We start from the raw sequence: 19,343 nt of genomic DNA on the forward strand, positions 1-19,343 counted from the left end.
CGTTTTAGTCCAATATGTATATAAATAATATGTATATTGTTGTATATTATAAAAACAATACAATTCAATACAACTGCTCCGAGAATCATTTCAAAAGCTGACTGAAAGTAAGTACTGCAGCATTAGCAGGCGAAGTGTGCAAAATTCAAACTTGGCACGTGAAGACTTTCGAATCGCTCTCGCGATACTATGATCTCATACGCAGACGCGTATGCGCAGAGCTGCAGAAAATCGAACATGGCTATTGGTTCTCCAGTATGAACGTGAACATTCTTTTATTAAATACTATATAGACTATATATAAAATATGTATTTGCAAAACATGCATTTATATATTATGTATATAAATATACCCGACATGAATATTCACTCTGGTGGAAATAAATAAAAAACGACAAAGAGGTTTCTCGAAAAAAAAGTTTATTGTGCCTCTTAATGTTTATATGGCTTTTTTATGTAACAGAATTCGTTGAACACAAACATAGTATTGACAATACATTATCCAAAGCTGAGAGAACAAAAATATTACGAAGACTTATGACAAAGTAATCTCAACATTGCTATACGTGTGGCTGTGGTGCAACTCTGAGGAGGAAAGAGGTCAGTATGGCAGCTCACACACTCTCTGACAGCACCACTGTGATAACATTCATTGAACATTGTAGTATACTACAGCTTATTGAGTGCAGCCATCCTCACATTCAACAAACACACACACATCTGAGTTCTGGTCATAGTCATATATTACTTGACTGAGACAACTCAAGTATTTTCAGCGGCTCATGACCACCAAATTGCATATGGTGTGTTTTTGGCAATAAATGGGTCAAGACATTACAGGTAAAACTCTATATCTGCCAATGACTGTGTATGATAAACAGAAATGCTTCATTTACTGTAATTGTAAGACAGCGGGATTTCTACAACGCAACACACATAAATATTGCCTGTTTCAAAGCTGCCTGCCAGACGGCAAGCGTTTGGTCCTTACAGAAATGCCCTGAGTCTGAATTTTAACTAGAGTTCTGAATACATGTATAATGAGCTTTTTAAGTGTGTGTGTGTGTGTTCATGTTTGTATATCCCGGTGGGGACCTAAACCTGAATACACACCAACACATGGGGACTCGTGTCACCGTGGGGACCAAAATTGAGGTCCTCATGGGCAAACAAGCTTATAAATTGTACAGAACAATATTTTTTACAAATCTAAAAATGCAAAAAGTGTTCTATGATCTTTAGGTTTAGGGATAGGGTTAGGGATAGAATATACAGTTTGTACAGTATAAAAAACATTACGCCTATGGACTGTCCCCACAGGGATAGTCAACCAAAGCCGTGCGTGTGTGTGTGTGTGTGTGTGTGTGTTTGAAATCGATATGTGTTTCATTATGATGAGTTTCTGAAAGTCCTCCAGATCTAGTTATCCTTATGTGTCTAACCCGATGAGGTCAAATCGCGTAATGATACACATCATCGGCCATATTTGAGCTTGACTGAAGCGCTGCATAATTTCAGAGTGAGCGTGTCGAATGAAACAGGTCCAGTATGATGCAATGCTCTTTGGGTAATGGACATGTGGGTGTTGTGTTTGGAGCTGGGCTCCCGGACAGACAATGAACCCTACAAGCTGCAAACTTTGGCACAGACACACCATTCAATTGGCAGCGAATAACATGATGCAATAAAAACAGATACGGAACGGGAGTCCCCTAAAAACACAGCTCATCCTAAAGGTCAATGGAAGATACTCTGCCATTGAACTGATTATCAATGACTTCCATGCTGGGCCAAAGTGCCCGATAACCCAACCAAGCGGTTGGATAAAGACCCAGCGGAGGTTTGCCAGTTATAGTAATCCGATTATCTTTCTGTAGTTCTGCCCAGAAAAGCTATCCAAACAAAATATAACTAAGAAAATAGAATACAGGACAAAATATATAAAGATATATATAGATATGTATGGGCTTATTCATAAAATGTAAAGACAACAAACTATCTTAAGGTGGAAAAGGTCGAAATGATATTCAAAAGCAACCGAAAAGGACTATACGTTCAGTTTCCATTCTGTATTTTCTTCTTGTACAAGAACTTTTTGTTGAACCCGTTAAAAGTCTGCTGTTAATAGTGTAATAAGTCCATTTGGCTTCTCCTTTTCAAAGCAAACAAACAAAAAATTTTTTTTAAAAAAGCGTTATATTTTGTCTGAAAAGCCTGTTGTTTTGTCTTTCGCCCCCCTCTCTTTCTGCTCGAGAGGTCCTGAGAAGAGGTTTCTTACGCGAGTTCAAATCCACTCACTAATGTCTCTCATCGTTGACCATGTGGCCTGAGTTAGAAATGTCTGTACAGGTAAGGCTGGAAGAAGAGTGCTTGCGTCTCTCACTGAGCCCTTCCTCCGTGGCTCTTTTTGGACACCTCCGCGTTGGGTTCCTGGCTGCCCCAGGCTTCTCCGTCGCTGTCCGTACCTCTCTCCTCCTCTCCGTCATCATCGTCGTCATCTTCCTCCTCGGGTGAGGGCTCGCTGCCATTCTCCGTGGCCCAGCTATCGTCTTCATCCTCTTGCTCTTTCTTCACACTGAGCAGAGCTGGAGGAGGGGCCGGCTGTTCGGGCTCGGGCTTCTTCTCTGTGCTCTCGGCCTGGTCTTCGAAGGCCTCTGGGTTTTCCAGCATCTCTCGGATGAGAGGAGGCATGGGGCCTGGGATCTCCATCTTTAGAGTTATAGCTCTTTCTGCACCTGTAGCACACAACACAAAGTTCCTTTGAAAAAAACATTGTGCAATTTAACCAGAAAACACAACGGTAAAGCTGAAGTGCTTGTTTGTTTATTGTCCGGTAAACTAACCCTTGGTGCTGATGCCACGCAGGTCAGTGATCTTCATCAACATGCGTGGGAACATGTGGGGTTTGTTAGGTCGCCGCCGCCGTGTGTAGATCTTTAGAGCCTCCAGGAGGGGTTCCTGAAGACGATCTACACGATCGGGCTCCTCAAGGTCCATTCGGTCTACGAGAGAGAGAGAGGAGGTTGAATCTAGATTTCATAGCAAACACAAAGATTTAAAACACATTTAATACTAAGAGAAAAATAATATAAATTTTGAATATTAAGTAATCTTGCAACCCGCTCTGAAGTTTGCTGAGGCCCCCTAGTGGCCATGGCCCCTTGGCAGAGAACAAAATCTACACAATACGCAGACTGCATGCTGTAGTACCTCCACAAATGAGACAGATGGCGCTGAGAAGGCCGGTCTCTGTATCATCCATCTCTAGCGGCAGGAGCTGACCGGCAAAAGAGAACACGATGTCTGTAAGTGGGCCAAAGCCAGCATTGTGCATCTGAGTCCGGTTGAGGGTCAATCCATCTGAAAAAGTCATCGTGTCCTGCTCTGGTGTATATCGTGTGCAGATTCGCAGCATCTACAAGAGATACAGTCATTCATGAGACTTTGGATTAGGCAAGTGTTATGTAGTGGACACTTGGTCACGGCGAGGACACGAACCAGAATATCCAAGCAGGCTGATTTGAGGAGGGTGATCTGATCTGCGATGGTGAGGGTGGTGAAGCCCGGAAGGCGCTTGGCAAACTCCACGATTTTAATGATGCACTTGGTGGAGAGCTCGCTGAACTTGTCCCACAGGCCCAGATCCAGTTGGACTCTGTGATCTGAGCTGGAGTTCTGTAGAAGAGCGAATAAGAAGAGGGCATGAATATCCAAAGTCTGTCTTTAAAAGATTAAAACATGCATTCAACCGTACTCTTCCCCAAAGAAATATATTTTCCTGTCAACATATTAATATACAGTACATTTCAAAATATAAAGAACAATACAATGTCAATGCATTACAATATATTGAATAATAGATAAGGAATAAAAATAGAAGCACATGGTTCCTCTATATGGAAATGTATTATATTTTCCATTATATTCCCATATATTTTTGTTTCATATTATCACTCTACGTCAGTTGTGTTACGATGCCGTGAACACACACATCCTCCTGCTGCAAGATTTAGTCATTTAAAAATAAAACAACACTCACTGTAGTATATTTTCCCAGCTGGCCAAGTGAAGGGAAGGTCTCCTGATGCGCTTTGCTCACTTTGTTAACCAACTCCTCCAGTTCCCCGCTCAGCTCGTAGCTCTCTGGAGGGACGATCTCGTCCTTAACATCCTTCTTCTTCTTATTTCGATCGTTGCGCACAGCTGAGAGTAACAAAGAGAGGCTTCTTAATATTTCTACAGTGAGTCAAGTTCACCCACGCGTTGCCAAACTATGATGTTAGTAGTTGGATGTACGACCTAGTGAAAGTCTACAGGGTGACGTGCCAGAAAACATCTGTCGGTGAGAAATGATTTCAGGTCTAATTCTTGACGAATGTGCACTAACCAGGTGCAGCACAATGATTTGTTTAATATACGGCGTTGTAGGATTTGGGACCAATGATATTTCAATAACAGGGGTGGAGTTATTATTGAGTGAATCTATGGAAAACATCACATTTAACCCCGAAACAACAGTGTATGTCATAAAAAAGCAAAATGTGTGTGTTAAGCAAAATAGTTCATTCATTTTTATTTCGGGCTAAACGACAGGTTTGGTTTAATGAGGTTCACCCCATCGCTTGCTTGCTAGGACCAAAAACACAGCTCGGAACATAGAAGACACCGGATTTATCACTTGTTGCTCTATCATGTCGTGCCTGGTTAGGACACAATGTCACCCAATGCCTAATCCTTAACATGATCACTAGCAACACACACTAAAACTGACCTCAGATCAGACATTGTGGGTGTTTTGGTGAGTTTGACCCAGGGGAGAAAAGTGCCGCCAACCCTACAAACCCCCCTCTCTTTTTCTCGCCCCCCTCCCATTCTTTCCTTCCTCTCAGGATATCCAGTAATAGCAAAAGCACAATGTGATCCCGGTCCCCACACACATCTCATACATATAAACACACACATACATGTCCCAGCGGACACATAGACGGCCAATGTGCCACTCTCCCTCTGACATCACCGCTGTGACCCTGGCAAACGAACAAACACATGCCCCAGACACGTTCTTTCAAACTCAATCTGTTGTCTTTGTTACGACACAAATCTGTTAGTAGAAAGTCATAAAATGACTACAGGAAGGGCTACCAAAGAAATCACACCTACTGCTGACGGATTCATGTGGCTGAAACCGTAGGCACGAAACTCATTTGTGAACGTTCACATTGAGCTCTCACCTCTATGCAAACCGACTGCTTTGTGTGCCCGCCTTTGTGTTTTCAAGTGGAGTCAACAAAACTCTCGACTACAGTGTGTTTTTGTACCCCAGACTCCATGTCCCACAAGGGTCTCGACTCTAAATTTGTCTGTGCATCTCTGGCTCGTGTGTCTCTTTCACAGCTCCTAGCCTACATCAGCACCTCCATGTCTGCCCACCCGTTCAACAGTCTCTATATTTGCATCCGCGTGTGTATGTGGGTCTTGGCGGTGGGCCACGGAGGCCGCGTGCCTGGCGGAGCACTGAACTCTCACCTTCCTTGGACATGCCAACCTCGAAGCACTTCTGCAGTCGGCAGTACTGGCAGCGGTTGCGTGTGACCTTGTTGATCTGGCAGTTCTTGTCGCGGTGGCAGGTGTACACCATGTTCTTCTGAATGCTGCGACGGAAGAAACCCTACAACCCACACACAGGACAGAAAGCAGGTCAGCTGAAGACTAGATCAAACATGATGACTTGAAACAAGCTATGAGAATGTTGTTTAAAGATGAAAAGTTATCGAGAACTGTGTTAAGAATGAATAAAAATAAACCGTTCTTGATTTATCAAACTGCATTTGCCAAGTTCAGTGTTCGTGGAAAATAGCTGATAAATGCACAACTTTGACAACAAAATAATATTGAATTAAATAATATATTAAGTTGGTTTGTTGCCAATGACTACCATAGTAGGAAACATTTCTTAAAAAAACAGATTTCTGTAGGAAAGACTACCATTGTTATTTTTCCTACTATGATAGTCAATGGTGGTTCGGTTACAAGCATTCTTCCAAATATCTTTCTCTGTGTTCATCAGAACAAAGACATTTATACAGATTTGGAACCACTGGAGGGTGAACAAACGATGACGGAATTTTCATTTTTAGCGTGAACTGTCCCTTTAATTATATTTTTTGTATGATCTTAACAATACTATACTTTTTGCCAGAGTTGTGCAATTAATCGAAAATGAATTGTAATCGTCAATTTTGGACTTCAACAATTACAAAAACAAAAGAATCGAGGTAAAACAATTATTGTGCCGCATTCCATTTTGCATGGATCCTCTCTTTTCTTGTGGTATAAATCCACAGCGCACCCCTTTTCTTTACAGTGGTTCAGCTGTGCTATTTCTTTACATTTATTTTTCAGTTGAATTCACAGTTTAAAAGCCCATTTTTTATTTTTCTATGTGGTTTTAAAAGTTAATGAGTAATCGTGTCAAATAATCGGGATCTAAATATTGGCCAAAATATTTTTGTTCATAATCGAGCAGCCCTACTTTTTGCTTGATCTTGTACTTTTTTCATTTAGCTTAATTTTCTGAAATAGTCACTTGAACTGGAATTAAACCCTGGTTTATATTTGTGAGAGGTCTCTTTTACAAAATCTTGTGCAAAACGTTTTGGCACCCTGCTTTACAGTTTCTAAGTGTTAACAGTAATAAAGACACCTTAGAGTATTTTAGATAGCAAAAGCTGAACCATTTTTTCTACACAGTCAAGTTGTCACACATCATCAAGATGGAGTTTGTAACAGATTCATGAAAGAACAACACGAGAGAGGCGACGAGATGTTTACCTTGCACCCCTCGCAAGAACTGACACCGTAGTGGTACCCAGAAGACTTGTCCTGGCAGACGAAACAGGGTTTGTAGACACGAGGTGGAGGTGGTGGAGAGGGTGAGCTGGGCACCATCTCCTCTGAACTGGCGCTCTGGGTCTCCACCGCTGTAGAGAAAACAACAAGAGGGAAAAAAATAACATTAGACCTAATGAAATCACTTCACACTATTTACACAACACGGGAGGATTTAATGAGAGTGCGATATTAAAAGCCACATGCGGAGAAGAAAAGATTCTCCGCTGAACCTCTTAAACCCTATCTGGTTTCAAAGGCACACGAGTGCTTTGAAAGCCGCCGTGATTTCATGCTGAACCGTCATATTGCCCTAAAGCGGAAACACACATGATGCTTTCACTGTTTTTTAATGACTATATGCTAAACAGCTGGCAATTAGGTAAGTCGGGTCTAGTTAGCATGTCTGTGGAATTGACTTGTTTCTAGACCCCCTCCCCAGCCCAAGCCTTAGGGGGGCAGTATTTCAGACTGAAGTGATTGACAGTGGAAAGAAAAGAAAACACAAACAGTTTAACACTAGGGGACAGATAAGTGCTGAAGATAAGACGGGTAGCTCATCTTTGTCACACAGCCTGGGGGAAAAACTCCACCCTGTGTTCGGCGCCTCGCTCACGGGACAGCCGGCTGACGTGGGTCGAGCATTCTTTAGTTTAGACGCTGTCTCGCTAATTCTCACACGAGCGATGGCAGGCGTTAATCTTGACCGTGACACTTTTACATGTATGCATTTAGCAGACGCTTCCATGCATTTTTATGTGTTTGCGTTTCCGGGGAATCTAACCCATGACCCCTTGGTATTTTTAGTAATAAAATGTAACATCAAATCAAACATTTATGTATATACTCTATGTATACTATTTTGGACTGTTTCCACACATTTTCCTCTACAGACAAAAACTCGCAAGAAAAGCTGATAGCTCAAAGGCAAACCGTAATCTCCAAACAACTGTTCTTTCCCCTTTTACCCTTGGTTATCCCCCAACATCACCCTTCCATCTTTTGACACACAAACCCTATTTTCTCTTGTTTCCTGGCCCTAAATTCCTCAGTGCAGTCCTGCTAGGTTTTAATAGAGGCCCCTGCTCGTAAGCTAGGCCTATAAAGGTGGTCTCATGGCTGGACCGGAGGCCCCAACTCGGCTGGCGGGGTCTTTATTAAGACTCAGACACCTCGGGCAGCCTTTCACACCACCAGCTGTAGTCCTTGCTAGTAAAAAAAGGCCGATCATAAAAATAAAAAAAAACAGGGAGGCTCTAAAATGCTAACTTTTACTGCCCCACCTTCTTCAGCCAGTTTCAATGGAGGGCCTAACATTAGCCTAGATCTCCGCCCTCTCTTCCTCCATAGGGTTCAGCAAGAACCACCAGCTTGGTCTTTTACAAGAGTTGGGAGACTTCAAAAGAAGAAAAGGGGGCATAAAGTGAGGAATTTGATAGAAAACAGAAAAAAGAGACGGGTATGGGGGGTGAATGAGGAGAGGCAAACGGCACTCTTTATTGGTTGAGCTCAACTACAGTAGAGCTCTGTGTTCATGGCCACGGTTACAAACAAATCTCTTATTCTTCACGTGAGAGTAAGAAATTCACAGACTTGAGGCTTAAAGGCTACAGGGAGTTCCAAATGCATTTAAAGCGTCTCAATGTGTGTGATTTATGTGACACGTACGGCATTGCGCAATACCTTTGTTTTCCTACTGGTCTGTTTTGAAGAGGATTATCATCTGAATTTGCAATGGAAGAGTTTGTGAATAGGTTCTAGCTTTTTAAGTCGTTTTCTTTCTTCTGCAGCACACAAAAGAAGATATTTTAAAGAAGGTTGGCAATCGAAAAACAGCCGTTGTTTGGTAACCAAAATTCTTCAAAATATCTTCATACAGGTTTGAAATGACAAGAGGTAGTGTGTAAATGATGACAGATTTTTTCTTTTTTCTCTTTAAAAATCACTTTAACAGTACACTTGTTTTGGGAACACCATCTAGTGCATTAATATAAACAACTTGGGAACCAATTTAAAAAGGTGCTCAAAACATAACTGGTCACATTAAGCTCAGACTTCCTATTCTTGTTATGATGGCATACATGTTTGGGGTTTAAACAAGAAGCGCGCTCTTTGAACTAAACGTTAAAAGCCAGATCAATGCCTTTCCTTGGACCTAGTGTAAACTCATTTGTTTATGTAGTAAAACTGTCAATATGCCGGTAATGACTAGTGCTTTAAAAGGACCACATGTGGCGTTAAAAAGCGCTACCGACTGACACCAGCTCAGTGGCAAAGTAAAGAGAGGGAGGGTGAGAAGAAAAGAGATCCATCAGGATCTCTCAACAACCCAAGACGGTTCCTGCCGTAAAAGACCCGGTCGCTTTCCCTCCCTCTAACGCTTTTACCCAAATATCAGTCAACGGTTCTCCCGGGGTGCACAATGGGATGGGCTTTTCCGTGAGGCGGCACTCAGCGCTCCTCTGTTTGGGAAACAAAGCGTTCTGAAACGAGAGGCCTTCTTATCAGCTCGCCAGCCAGGGATGTGATTTGCATGACAATGTGAAGGCAGAGGGCGGATGGCTAGTGATGAAGTGACAGGTAGAGACTGACGGCACTTATCAGTAGACGCTGTTCATTTCCTGCCGGGTATTGTGTTTCTCTCCTGAACTGTTTTTTCTGTACACAACTATTCCAGGTGGACCGTCCTGTGCTAATCCCACTGTCAACCTGACCCGGCGTTACAAAAATGTCCGCACATACAAGATAAACACAAATATGGACAATGCCCACTATTTTTAGCTTTTATAATTGATCTATACAATCTCTATTCATGTGGATATTGCCAATGACCTTAAAGTGATACTTCACCCAAAAATGAAAATTCTGTCATCATTTACTCACCTTCGAGTTGTTCCAAATGTGTATAAATGTCTTTGTTCTGATGAACACAGAGAAAGATATTTGGAATAATGCTTATAACCAAACAGATATCAACACCCATTGACTACCATAGTAGGAAAAAAACAATGGTAGTCAAACGTGCCCCAGAACTGTTTGCTGTCTTACATTCTTCAAAATGTCTTCTTTTGTGTTCAACACAACAAAGAAAATGATAAAGTAATTTTTCCTACTATGGGAGTCAATGGGTGTTGAGATCTGTTTGGTTATAAGCATTCTTCCAAATATCTTTCTCTGTGTTCATCAGAACAAAGAAATGTAAACACATTTGGAAAAACTCAGAGGTGAGTAAATGATGACAGAATTTTCATTTTTAGGTGAAGTATCACTTTAATGCCAGTGCATGAAAATAAATACATGCTATAAAAAGATTTTTTTCCAGACCTGCAAAAGTAATTTAGACCCAGCTCGCATTCATTGGTCGCACAATAAACAGCTAGCGAGCGCAAAACAACGACATCAGGCCACATAGGGAAGTGAGCTATGACCAAGAATGTCTTTTTTCTGGTTCAAAACATCAAAAAGCACAAAGAATAAGTGTCAGCTTCGTGTTTTAAGTGTTGCAACACCACATTTAGCCGAGCAGCATATGACGCACTGGCTATTCTTTCACAATAGAGGAGTAGATTTTGTGTACGTGACTGTGGGTGTGATTGAATCTTTAGTGGAACACTGTTCCCAAATCTAGTCTTGGCATGTGAGCGTGTGTGTGTGTTCAGTTCTGCATGGGCGCTCATCCAGCCAGTGTCTCTAAAGGCTCGCATTTGATTTGCAAATATAGTTCTCCGCGTCTCAATTCCTCATAAGTATTTCAGCGTGTTGGGCGTGTATTCGCTTGTTGTTTGCTCTGTGTTTCTCAGAGCACAATCCTGCTTCCTTTTAAAGAAAGTTGTCAGATTTTGCTTCGCCTCATATTAAGGCCGTACCGCAAGCGTCGTGTGGACATACTGCTTTGTTGTGCGTGCGGCCAGCGCAGCAGACGGGCCGCAGATTAGCCAGGTTTTGTGAAGCGAGGTGATTGATAGACTGACTGGCAGAGACCCCTCGCAGCAGTGCCTGATGGGAGAAAACACACAGCTCTTCAATGACTGCCAGCTTCCTCCTCTCTCTCTCTCTCTCTCTCTCTCTCTCTCTCTCTCTCTCATTGCCCATGACTTTCTGCCATCACCCAGATCCTCCTCACATGCTGTTGTCATCGTACCACCTCATACAACACAACCACGTTTCCTTCCTCTAAACTGCATCACGGTGTCTTTCCGCTGTATGTAACACTCTTTGATTGCTGTCTTTATCTTGCTGCAAACTGTTTGGGACATTTGTCGATTTACATATTGCAGAGAAACAATCCTTCCTGTATTTGAACAATTTTCAGATCCTTTTTGCCCCTCACCCCAATTAATTATTATTTAAAGGGATAGTTCACCCAAAAATGAAATTTCTTTCATCATTTACTCACTTTCTCTCTTCTGCAGAACACAAAAGAAGTTATATGGAAGAATGTTGGTAAGCAAATCCATTGACTTCCATCGTACAGACACAAAACTACAGAGACATTTCTCAAAAGGGAAGAAAAAGTCAAATATAGGTTGTGGACAACATAAGTGTGAATAAATGATGACAGGCACTGCTACAAGCTCAGCGAAAAACAATCCAAGCTGGTTGATTATTAAAAGAAATATAAAATGTATTAATAAAATTGTAAAATGATTCAACTCTATTTTCTCTCTCTCTCTTTATTTATATAAACGGCCGAGGATGCTCTATATTTTTTTAGACCTCAAATAGTCTACTGGAAAGAAAACAAACAAGTTTATATTCACTTTTAAGCAATACAACAGTAATATTTGTATTTAGGAAAAGTCAAAAAATATGTAATAACCTCGTTATAACCAAGTTTTCTTGTCATGCTGTCATTACTGTTGGATGACTTTATGTCAGTTTAAAGTGATAGTTCACCCAAAAATGAAAATTATGTCATCATTTATTCACCCTCATGTAATTTCATACATGTATATATTATTTTGTTCTGATGAACACAGAGAAAGATATTCAGAAGAATGTTAGAAATTTCCAGTTCTGGAACATCATTGACTACCATAGTAGGAAAAATTCAAATGGTAGTCAAAGGTGCCCCAGAACTCATTCTGTGTTCAACAGAACAAAAAAGATACAATATTTTTTTTCTACGATGGTACTCAATGATGTCCCAGAACTGAAAATATCTTTCTTTGTGTTTAACAGAACAAAGAAATGTATAAAGGTTTGAAATAACCTGAGGGTGAGTAAATGATGACAGAATTTTCATTTTTGGGTGAACTAGCCCTTTAAGTCTAGATAGGGCAGATGACGGCTGCAGTAGACACCAAGGCAGCTTATTAAGAATAAAGCTAGTGTGTCAATGCACCACAGATGCAGAACAAAAGACGTGTAAGTTATAGAGCCGAGAGGTGTGTGCTTTCATTAAAGGTGCTGACCGGCAGCAGTTGCTATCAACAGCTGCATGTGAGCTCATTACCTGAGCCCCCCCCCCATACAACACCCCAACACCAGTCCCCCCTCCCCTCCCCCCATGTGCTCCATCCCAGGCCTGTAAAAGGAGGAGCTCTTCCTGTTTCAATACGGCTCTCTCTGAAAGGAAGCCCTATGATAAAACTGGGCCGCCATCCAAAAGATGTCTCTTCGGGAAAGAGAGACAAACAGAGAGAGAGACTTACAATATACCCAGACTGGACAATTCCTCAAGGAATTTACACTCTCATGTCACAACCAGCACATAGTTACGAATACATACATGAACACATATGCACGCAAACGGGCCAAGAGTGTTTGGCAGACTAAATGTAGACAGTTATCGTTCTCATATAGTCATCGTCATGAAGTTTGGCCAGAAAAAAGGTCTTCTGCAGGCCAGGACCTTCACAAAAGGTGAGAAGGTAAACACAGGCAGCAGGTAAAGTGGAGCCTTGCTTTTTGGGCCTGGTTCAAATTTCAGTTACGCTCAGAAACGGCAAAGTGCAGTCAACAATGATTTATTTTGTCTCAAGAACTCTTTAAACATTTTTTTACACTTTTAAAACTCCAACGTCTGGTGTGGCACGGTGGTTAGGACCAAGGGATGGTAACCAAAAGGTTGTTGGTTTTATGAGATAACAATGCAAAAGCATTGATCATCTATTGGTTCCATTATTGCAATAATATGCACTTCAGCAAAGCTTTTAACTTTTTTCCCTTATAATGTATATATTTTAATTTGATTCGATAAAACAAACAGCAAACTCCAGAAAGCTGAGAAGAAAAGTAAAGTACACTCTTCTTCACAGCGATGACATAGAAAATGACGATGACTTTTGGCCACTCAAAGGTTCTTATAAAATTCATTTCTTTTTCACTTTTTTATAATCTAAAGAATGCTTTTCCACTATAAAGAAAGTTTTATGTTACAGAAATGTCAAAGGTTCATTTAAGCATTTTACCAAAAAATGTTCTTCTATGGCATCAGGAAGCACCTTTAATTTCAAAGTGTAGATTCTTTGCTATGCGTACGTTAAAAGAGCAATGAACATCTCTTAACAAACAGCTATAGTTCAGTCCTAAACAGCCCGTTTAGTAAAACAGTTTGGGACCTTTGTCCTCTTCCTCTGGTAGGACCCGATCCAAACTAGACAGTGAGGGGTAACCGGCACACAATGAAGGACTGATTCAGAGCAGACAGATTTCTGGTGCAGACATCCAAATTTGCAACCCCACCGAATCTCCAGCACCCCTGCCAGGCTTCATCTGTGCTGTCAGCCCCTGAGTGAGAATGTCTCCTCTAATTCCTCTCCACTCCAATGGCTGGATGCCTCCTCCATGGACACAACCATTGATCAACGGAGAAGCCAACAGGCAGTGAGACAGCCTCATCTAACAATTATCTTTGATCTTATGGTCCTCGCACACTTCCTCTCACCATCTGTCTAGCTGTCTGTGCTCACCTGCTTCAAAAAAAAAAAGAAGCCGGAGGGTGTTACGGTCTGAAGTGTTTCTCTTTTTAGGACTTTGGTGGAGGAACTCCTTGTTTGGCCCTTATTGCTTCCTTCCCCAAACAATAGAAACCACAAAATGAGAACAGCCGAAGTTGGAAGTTTAACACCTTAATCGTGGACATAAAAAGTTGCATTTTTGTTGAACGCTGGTCAACACGTCAGTTAAAGATTAATTAACAGATTGGATTGGATTTTGACCAAGGCTCAGCTGGTTGTCTGTAGTTAAGTCATGAACCAACCCTACACTAAATTTTGTTTTGCACAAGGGCGGGACCGCGGCTTCCTGTTGTCTACGTGATTTGCGGTTATGGTGAGTAGTATTTGTGGGTTTGACAGCATTTTGCTGTCAGTTTAACAGCCTGGCATGGTTGTGTTTTCTCTACTGGCATCTGTGAGAAACTTCTGCTTTGACTATAGGGGAAATTACAATATGATGCATGCTTACGTGAGTGGAATTTTCTCACTTTAGTGTGGCAGCACGCCTTCAGTCGCTGGCCAACATGTCAGGGTGTGGACTGGCACATTTCGTGGAAACTGGCAATTGCGAACATTCACAGCAAAACCGTGCAACGTCCCCAAGAATAACAGACAGAGCCGTAACCTTGAGGGAAGTCACCTTGAAAGGCACATGAGTTACCGACAATACCTTTTTATTTAGAGCCAACACATCTTTTCTAAATGGAGCGTAGAGCATCACAGACCTGTCAAGCAGATAGACGGTCCCGTCCCTGTTCATACTGAAGATGGTGCTGAGTTTTCAGACGGCAGATGATCGTTTAAAAAGACGGATGAGTAGGGGGTAAAGTACAGATGGTCCGCCTTAACAAGCGTCCTCGGGCTCTCGTATCCATTCATCTTTCATGGCTGATTAAGGATTCACGTTTCTCACACCCTCTCACCTCTATCCGCACGTAATAGGGATGTGCACGACTACATATTTTTTAAATCGACCAGTTGACAGAATGGCTAGTCGGGCAATCGATCTTAAAGCCATGTATAATTGCATCTCGTGTGTATCTATATGTAAATATCAATTTGCATCAGTAAAGAGCAAAATAACGTTTAAACGTAAGCGCTATCGAAACCTGACTCAATGTCTTCTAGCGAGCCCACAGCCTGATCTTCATTTGAGATAAAACGCATGATTTATTAATGGTTTCAATGCGCAACTGCATAGACGAGGAGGGGGCAACATTTCAGGTCACCGTGAGCCTTAGCAACTATGGGGCCAAGCCGTCAGTCAACAACACACTGGTATCAGAACTTTTCGTTTCACACTGAGCTCACACATGGTTTCAGACTGACACAGATCCTGCCAACGCCTTGCCCCCAGAGAGAAACCGCCAACCAGGCACCGGAGCGTTCAGTAAACAACCACTAAATCACTGGACAAAAGGGAGATGATAGCCAAACCATGACAGCCATTGAGCCTCACCCAGAATTGTCGATCCTATAATGCTTGGCCTTGTTTATCAGAGACTTATGAAGGTAATAAAGAACGGAAGCTAATTAACAACGCCTCAAAAATAGAAATCTGGACAAATCTCGATTGACCAATGAGTCTTTCCGCTCGCCTCTCAAGACGGTTCTGAAATCTGCAACAAGGTGTAAGGAACCCGACCTATTAAAAACCAACGCTGAGTTGGCAGACCAGCCCGTAGCCGCAAGGATGTTTTGTTCCGATCAGTGGCAGCGTCTGAACATTTCGCAGTCGCTCTAAAATCCACATCATCCCATGCTGTTCCATGAAAAGCAGATTTTTCATATTTACGGTTCCCTGAGCCTGCTGCAATATTATAAACTGCCCTAACAGCAGAAAACGGATTGCGACGGCAATCTTAGTGGCCATTTAAAGCCTCCTCTCCTGGGTTTGCCTTCAACTCCCTCATAGACAGAGTTCAACAGCCATCCACACAAGGCTACCGCACATTTAAATCATCATAACGCGCACATAAACCCTATACATAATTCACATATGCAGGGCGCTTTTAATGTGGTCAAAGACTCAAAGACTAGAACAGATTATTGCGATGGCTGCACAGCTTTCAAATGTAATGTCACACAAAAATCTTAGTTTTAACACTACAATATTTTACTAAGAGAAGAAGGGGCACTGAACATCTGTGTGGAGTCACAAAAAACAACATAATGATAGCAGGGTATAAAGGGACAGTACAAAACAACAAATATAGAATGTTAAACAGATAATGCTAACTTGTGGGCTGCAAGAAAGAAGGTTTCAACAAAACTGGCTCAGTATGAAACATTATTTATGAAATGTTTAATGCCAACAACACTGTATCTCTGTTGTTGGATTGGGATGCGATCAGTGTATAAAACCACTCATGGCCAACCACTTTTTCCCCTCTCTCTCTCTCTCTCTCTCTCTCTCTCTCTCAACCATCAACCCATCATTTTTTATTCCCCTGTCTCCTCGGGCACTCTAATCTTTTAATTGAATCTTTTTATAATTATAATGAAATAATTGAAGACTTCCATTAACACAAAAAATGAGAGGCAGCTTGTGACAGCGGACACAGGAAGACCTCATTTCCCTGTCTTTCACATACAGCTCTGTATCAGAGAGCTTATCGGACTCTGATGTGGACAGCACACAGAAAACAATGGCATGTGTGTAGGAGACAGGAAGATTCTACCCGTGAACTTTAAAACGGGTCTCCATTTTAAGATGACAAAAGCAAACGGCGACCAAACAATGCAAATTAAAATGGGTTAATCCGTTTTTTTACTTAATTTTATCTTTCAACTCAGTCATTCGGGTTCTCTAAGATTACTAGAGTTACAGTTTACCTCGACATCCCACCCACAACAAACATCTGTGCGACAGCTATTAGTGAAAGTGTCAGAATCTGTCATTGATGTCTTAACCATCAGCCTACAAATGAAACAGATATTACTTCAAAACTAAAGTTATACGATCTTAAAATAATCAGAAGAAGGTTTTTTAAAATGAGTCTTTCAAAGAAAAACACATTTCTGTTTTTTCAGCAAGTACGTTTTTTTTGGTCAGTAAGTGTCATCACTCTAACTTGAGTGTAATGGCATTCAGATCTTTCCAACGGCCTCCTGTCTAACCAAACTGTGTGTGAAATTTCAGTGCCACGCTGATCATTAGCAAATAAAAAGGGAAATTAAGCCCGCAGTTTGCAGAAACGTGATGCTATCTCTCTGATTTACAGATTGCCAAATGACCTGCGCATTTCCTTTCAACGTGTGGCTCAATACGGCCTGGTGACTATTTAAAGTATTACACAATCAAAAACCTCTTTCAGCGCTCTTCTTAACAAATACAGCGCACATTACCTTGAAAGCCGACATTATCTCTCGCACAGCCTCTCCATAACCTCTGACGTTGCATTTAAATCTACAAAGGTCTTGAACTGCAGCACATAAAAACAGGAAAGACTGGCCCGCACCGACACTGGTCTGAGACCACCTTGCTCTTCACCTCTGCAAGCGTAGATCTTTCATTTTCAGCTGGGTTTACTGTGCGGTTTAGGTTTCCTGGATGCCATTACCAACCAGCATGTCAAGCACTATGTAGTGAAAACAAGAGTTCGTGTACCTGAATGTTGTCCACCACAAACAGAAATAGCTTTTTTAGTTAGCACATGCCTCACATGTTTAACCATGGAGCACACGTGGGTAGGTTCGAGCCTGGCCTGCAACACGTCCCACTTCCACCCGCTCCTGTTCTTTAGGTTTCTAATCAAATAAAAGAGCCTCAAAAAGCTAAGGTAACGAAATTCCGGACTTTAGCAACGAGCGAATTTGCATCTACTGAATGGCCAGTGGAGTTTACCCAACATGCACTGCAGCTGGCCTTCCCCTAATGGGATATTAGACTAAAACATTGATTCATCTGCCTTGTTGAAGAGGACAATGAATAGAAACCGCTCCGAGAGCCTGGACTCTCAACGGCCCTGCGGTCGGATAGGCCGGCCTTGTTTACAGAGGTTACTGGGCACAGAGGCGCGTAACAGTACACCACTCCCTCTCTTCCCCGAGGGCAGCTGGATCTGTCCGACCGCCTTTCTATCTCCTCAATTTCCTGGAACCAGCAGAGGAACAGAACTCGAGACGCGGAGCCGAATCCGAGCTCTCGCTTTCCAACCTGGGCCCTGCATGTGCGCTTGTGTAGCACTGGTGAGACATGACTGATTAAATAAACAGATTTTTATCTTGTTATCGTCAAGGCCCTGGCCGAGGAGAAGAGGCATTACGGACCCCCCCCTGGGTCGAGCCCAGACAGGGCATCTGTCTTCATTAAAGAGGACCCAGTGTGGCTGACAGCCACTGAAACGTTGGTGTCTTCACGATTAATGAAGACAGACGACTCGCCCTCAGAGGCTGAGAAGAGGGAACAAAAAGCAGAAGGTTCAACAAACACAAATGGAAAACAGCGAGAGCGGCGTGCATTTTTGAAAAAGAGGCCGGGAGGTGTGGAAAGGCCAACGGTGGTGTTTGCTGAAGTGGACATTTGAGGTTTTGTCTCGTTTTTAGGGCATCGCTGTTTGTGCGTGGTAATACTCATTAAATCATTCACAAAACAATTATGGGAACAAAAATGAGGGTGCTTGTAGATTTCGAAACTGGCACTTGGCAAAATGACTACTTCTGTTAAATCAACTAATGCAGATAAAACCAGTCGATCGAGGCGACTCGTTTATCAATACATAGTTTTATCGATCCATTACTATGTGCTCTCTCTCAAAACACATTCTTTCTCTCTCACACTCACGCAAGTCCCCCTGGTCAAGTATGAAAATGGACTCCAGATTTTATTGTCGAAGCAAGGTTGTCTTTAGAGCCAAAGGCTGTCCGAAGTCTGGAACAGAGGAAGGAAAAATACGCTTTCCTGAACGTTCCCCTCAAAACCATTGCGTTATTATTTATGCCACTATTTATGTCTGTCACGTCGAGTTTCTAGAATTTCCAATTCTGACACACGCTTAAAAAATGTCCCCCGTTTTTTTCTGCATGCTTTTACGCCTGTTTGATGCTGTTGTGTGGGCCGAGCCGTGGCAGGCATGCTGGGATACCAGAGCTGTCAGGCACAATTGTGAAGTGAGGAAGACAAATGCAATATGCATGACTGAAATTATAGCACAGTGTCAGGTTCCCCCCCACCCACCTCTGCCTCTCTCCCTCTTTCTCAAACACTCTCTCTTTCATCTTTTCCACTCGCATTACTTACTTCTGTTTAACTGTTTAATCATCTGACAAGGTCAAAAATCAGGCTACCCACACTGCTGGCGAAGCCAGATTCTGCGCTCGACAATCGTGGAAAACAATCAAATCGAGCAGCGCAGTCTCTCTCTCTCTCTTTTCCCATCTCTAAAACACACAAACACAGCATGGTGCATGCATAGAAGCAGCTTGAAGGCTCTAACTAATGGCTAGTTTGACACGAGGGTCCTTTTCCTGTGGTCAGTTTAAAGACCGGAGGCCTTTAGTTTGTGAGCCGCA

At 42.2% G+C, this 19,343-nt stretch overlaps 1 protein-coding gene across 2 annotated transcripts in view; it reads right to left on the reverse strand.

Annotated features, from left to right (window-relative positions):
* Window positions 1-403: 403 nt before the first annotated feature.
* Window positions 404-19,343, reverse strand: part of rarga (retinoic acid receptor gamma a) — a 40,514-nt gene continuing 21,574 nt past the window's right edge. For both annotated transcript variants that reach the window (XM_057363199.1, XM_057363200.1), the window contains 7 exons: window positions 6,832-6,980; window positions 5,527-5,668; window positions 4,040-4,203; window positions 3,499-3,675; window positions 3,211-3,415; window positions 2,844-3,002; window positions 404-2,735 (listed from right to left, as the gene is read on the reverse strand). In XM_057363199.1, coding sequence (XP_057219182.1) covers window positions 2,380-2,735; window positions 2,844-3,002; window positions 3,211-3,415; window positions 3,499-3,675; window positions 4,040-4,203; window positions 5,527-5,668; window positions 6,832-6,980 — 1,352 coding nt within the window. In that variant the 3' untranslated portion in view covers window positions 404-2,379. The remainder of the gene's footprint in view (window positions 2,736-2,843; window positions 3,003-3,210; window positions 3,416-3,498; window positions 3,676-4,039; window positions 4,204-5,526; window positions 5,669-6,831; window positions 6,981-19,343) is intronic.

Source organism: Triplophysa rosa, linkage group LG21 (genome assembly GCF_024868665.1).
Source record: "Triplophysa rosa linkage group LG21, Trosa_1v2, whole genome shotgun sequence".
Classification (NCBI taxonomy): Eukaryota; Metazoa; Chordata; class Actinopteri; order Cypriniformes; family Nemacheilidae; genus Triplophysa; species Triplophysa rosa.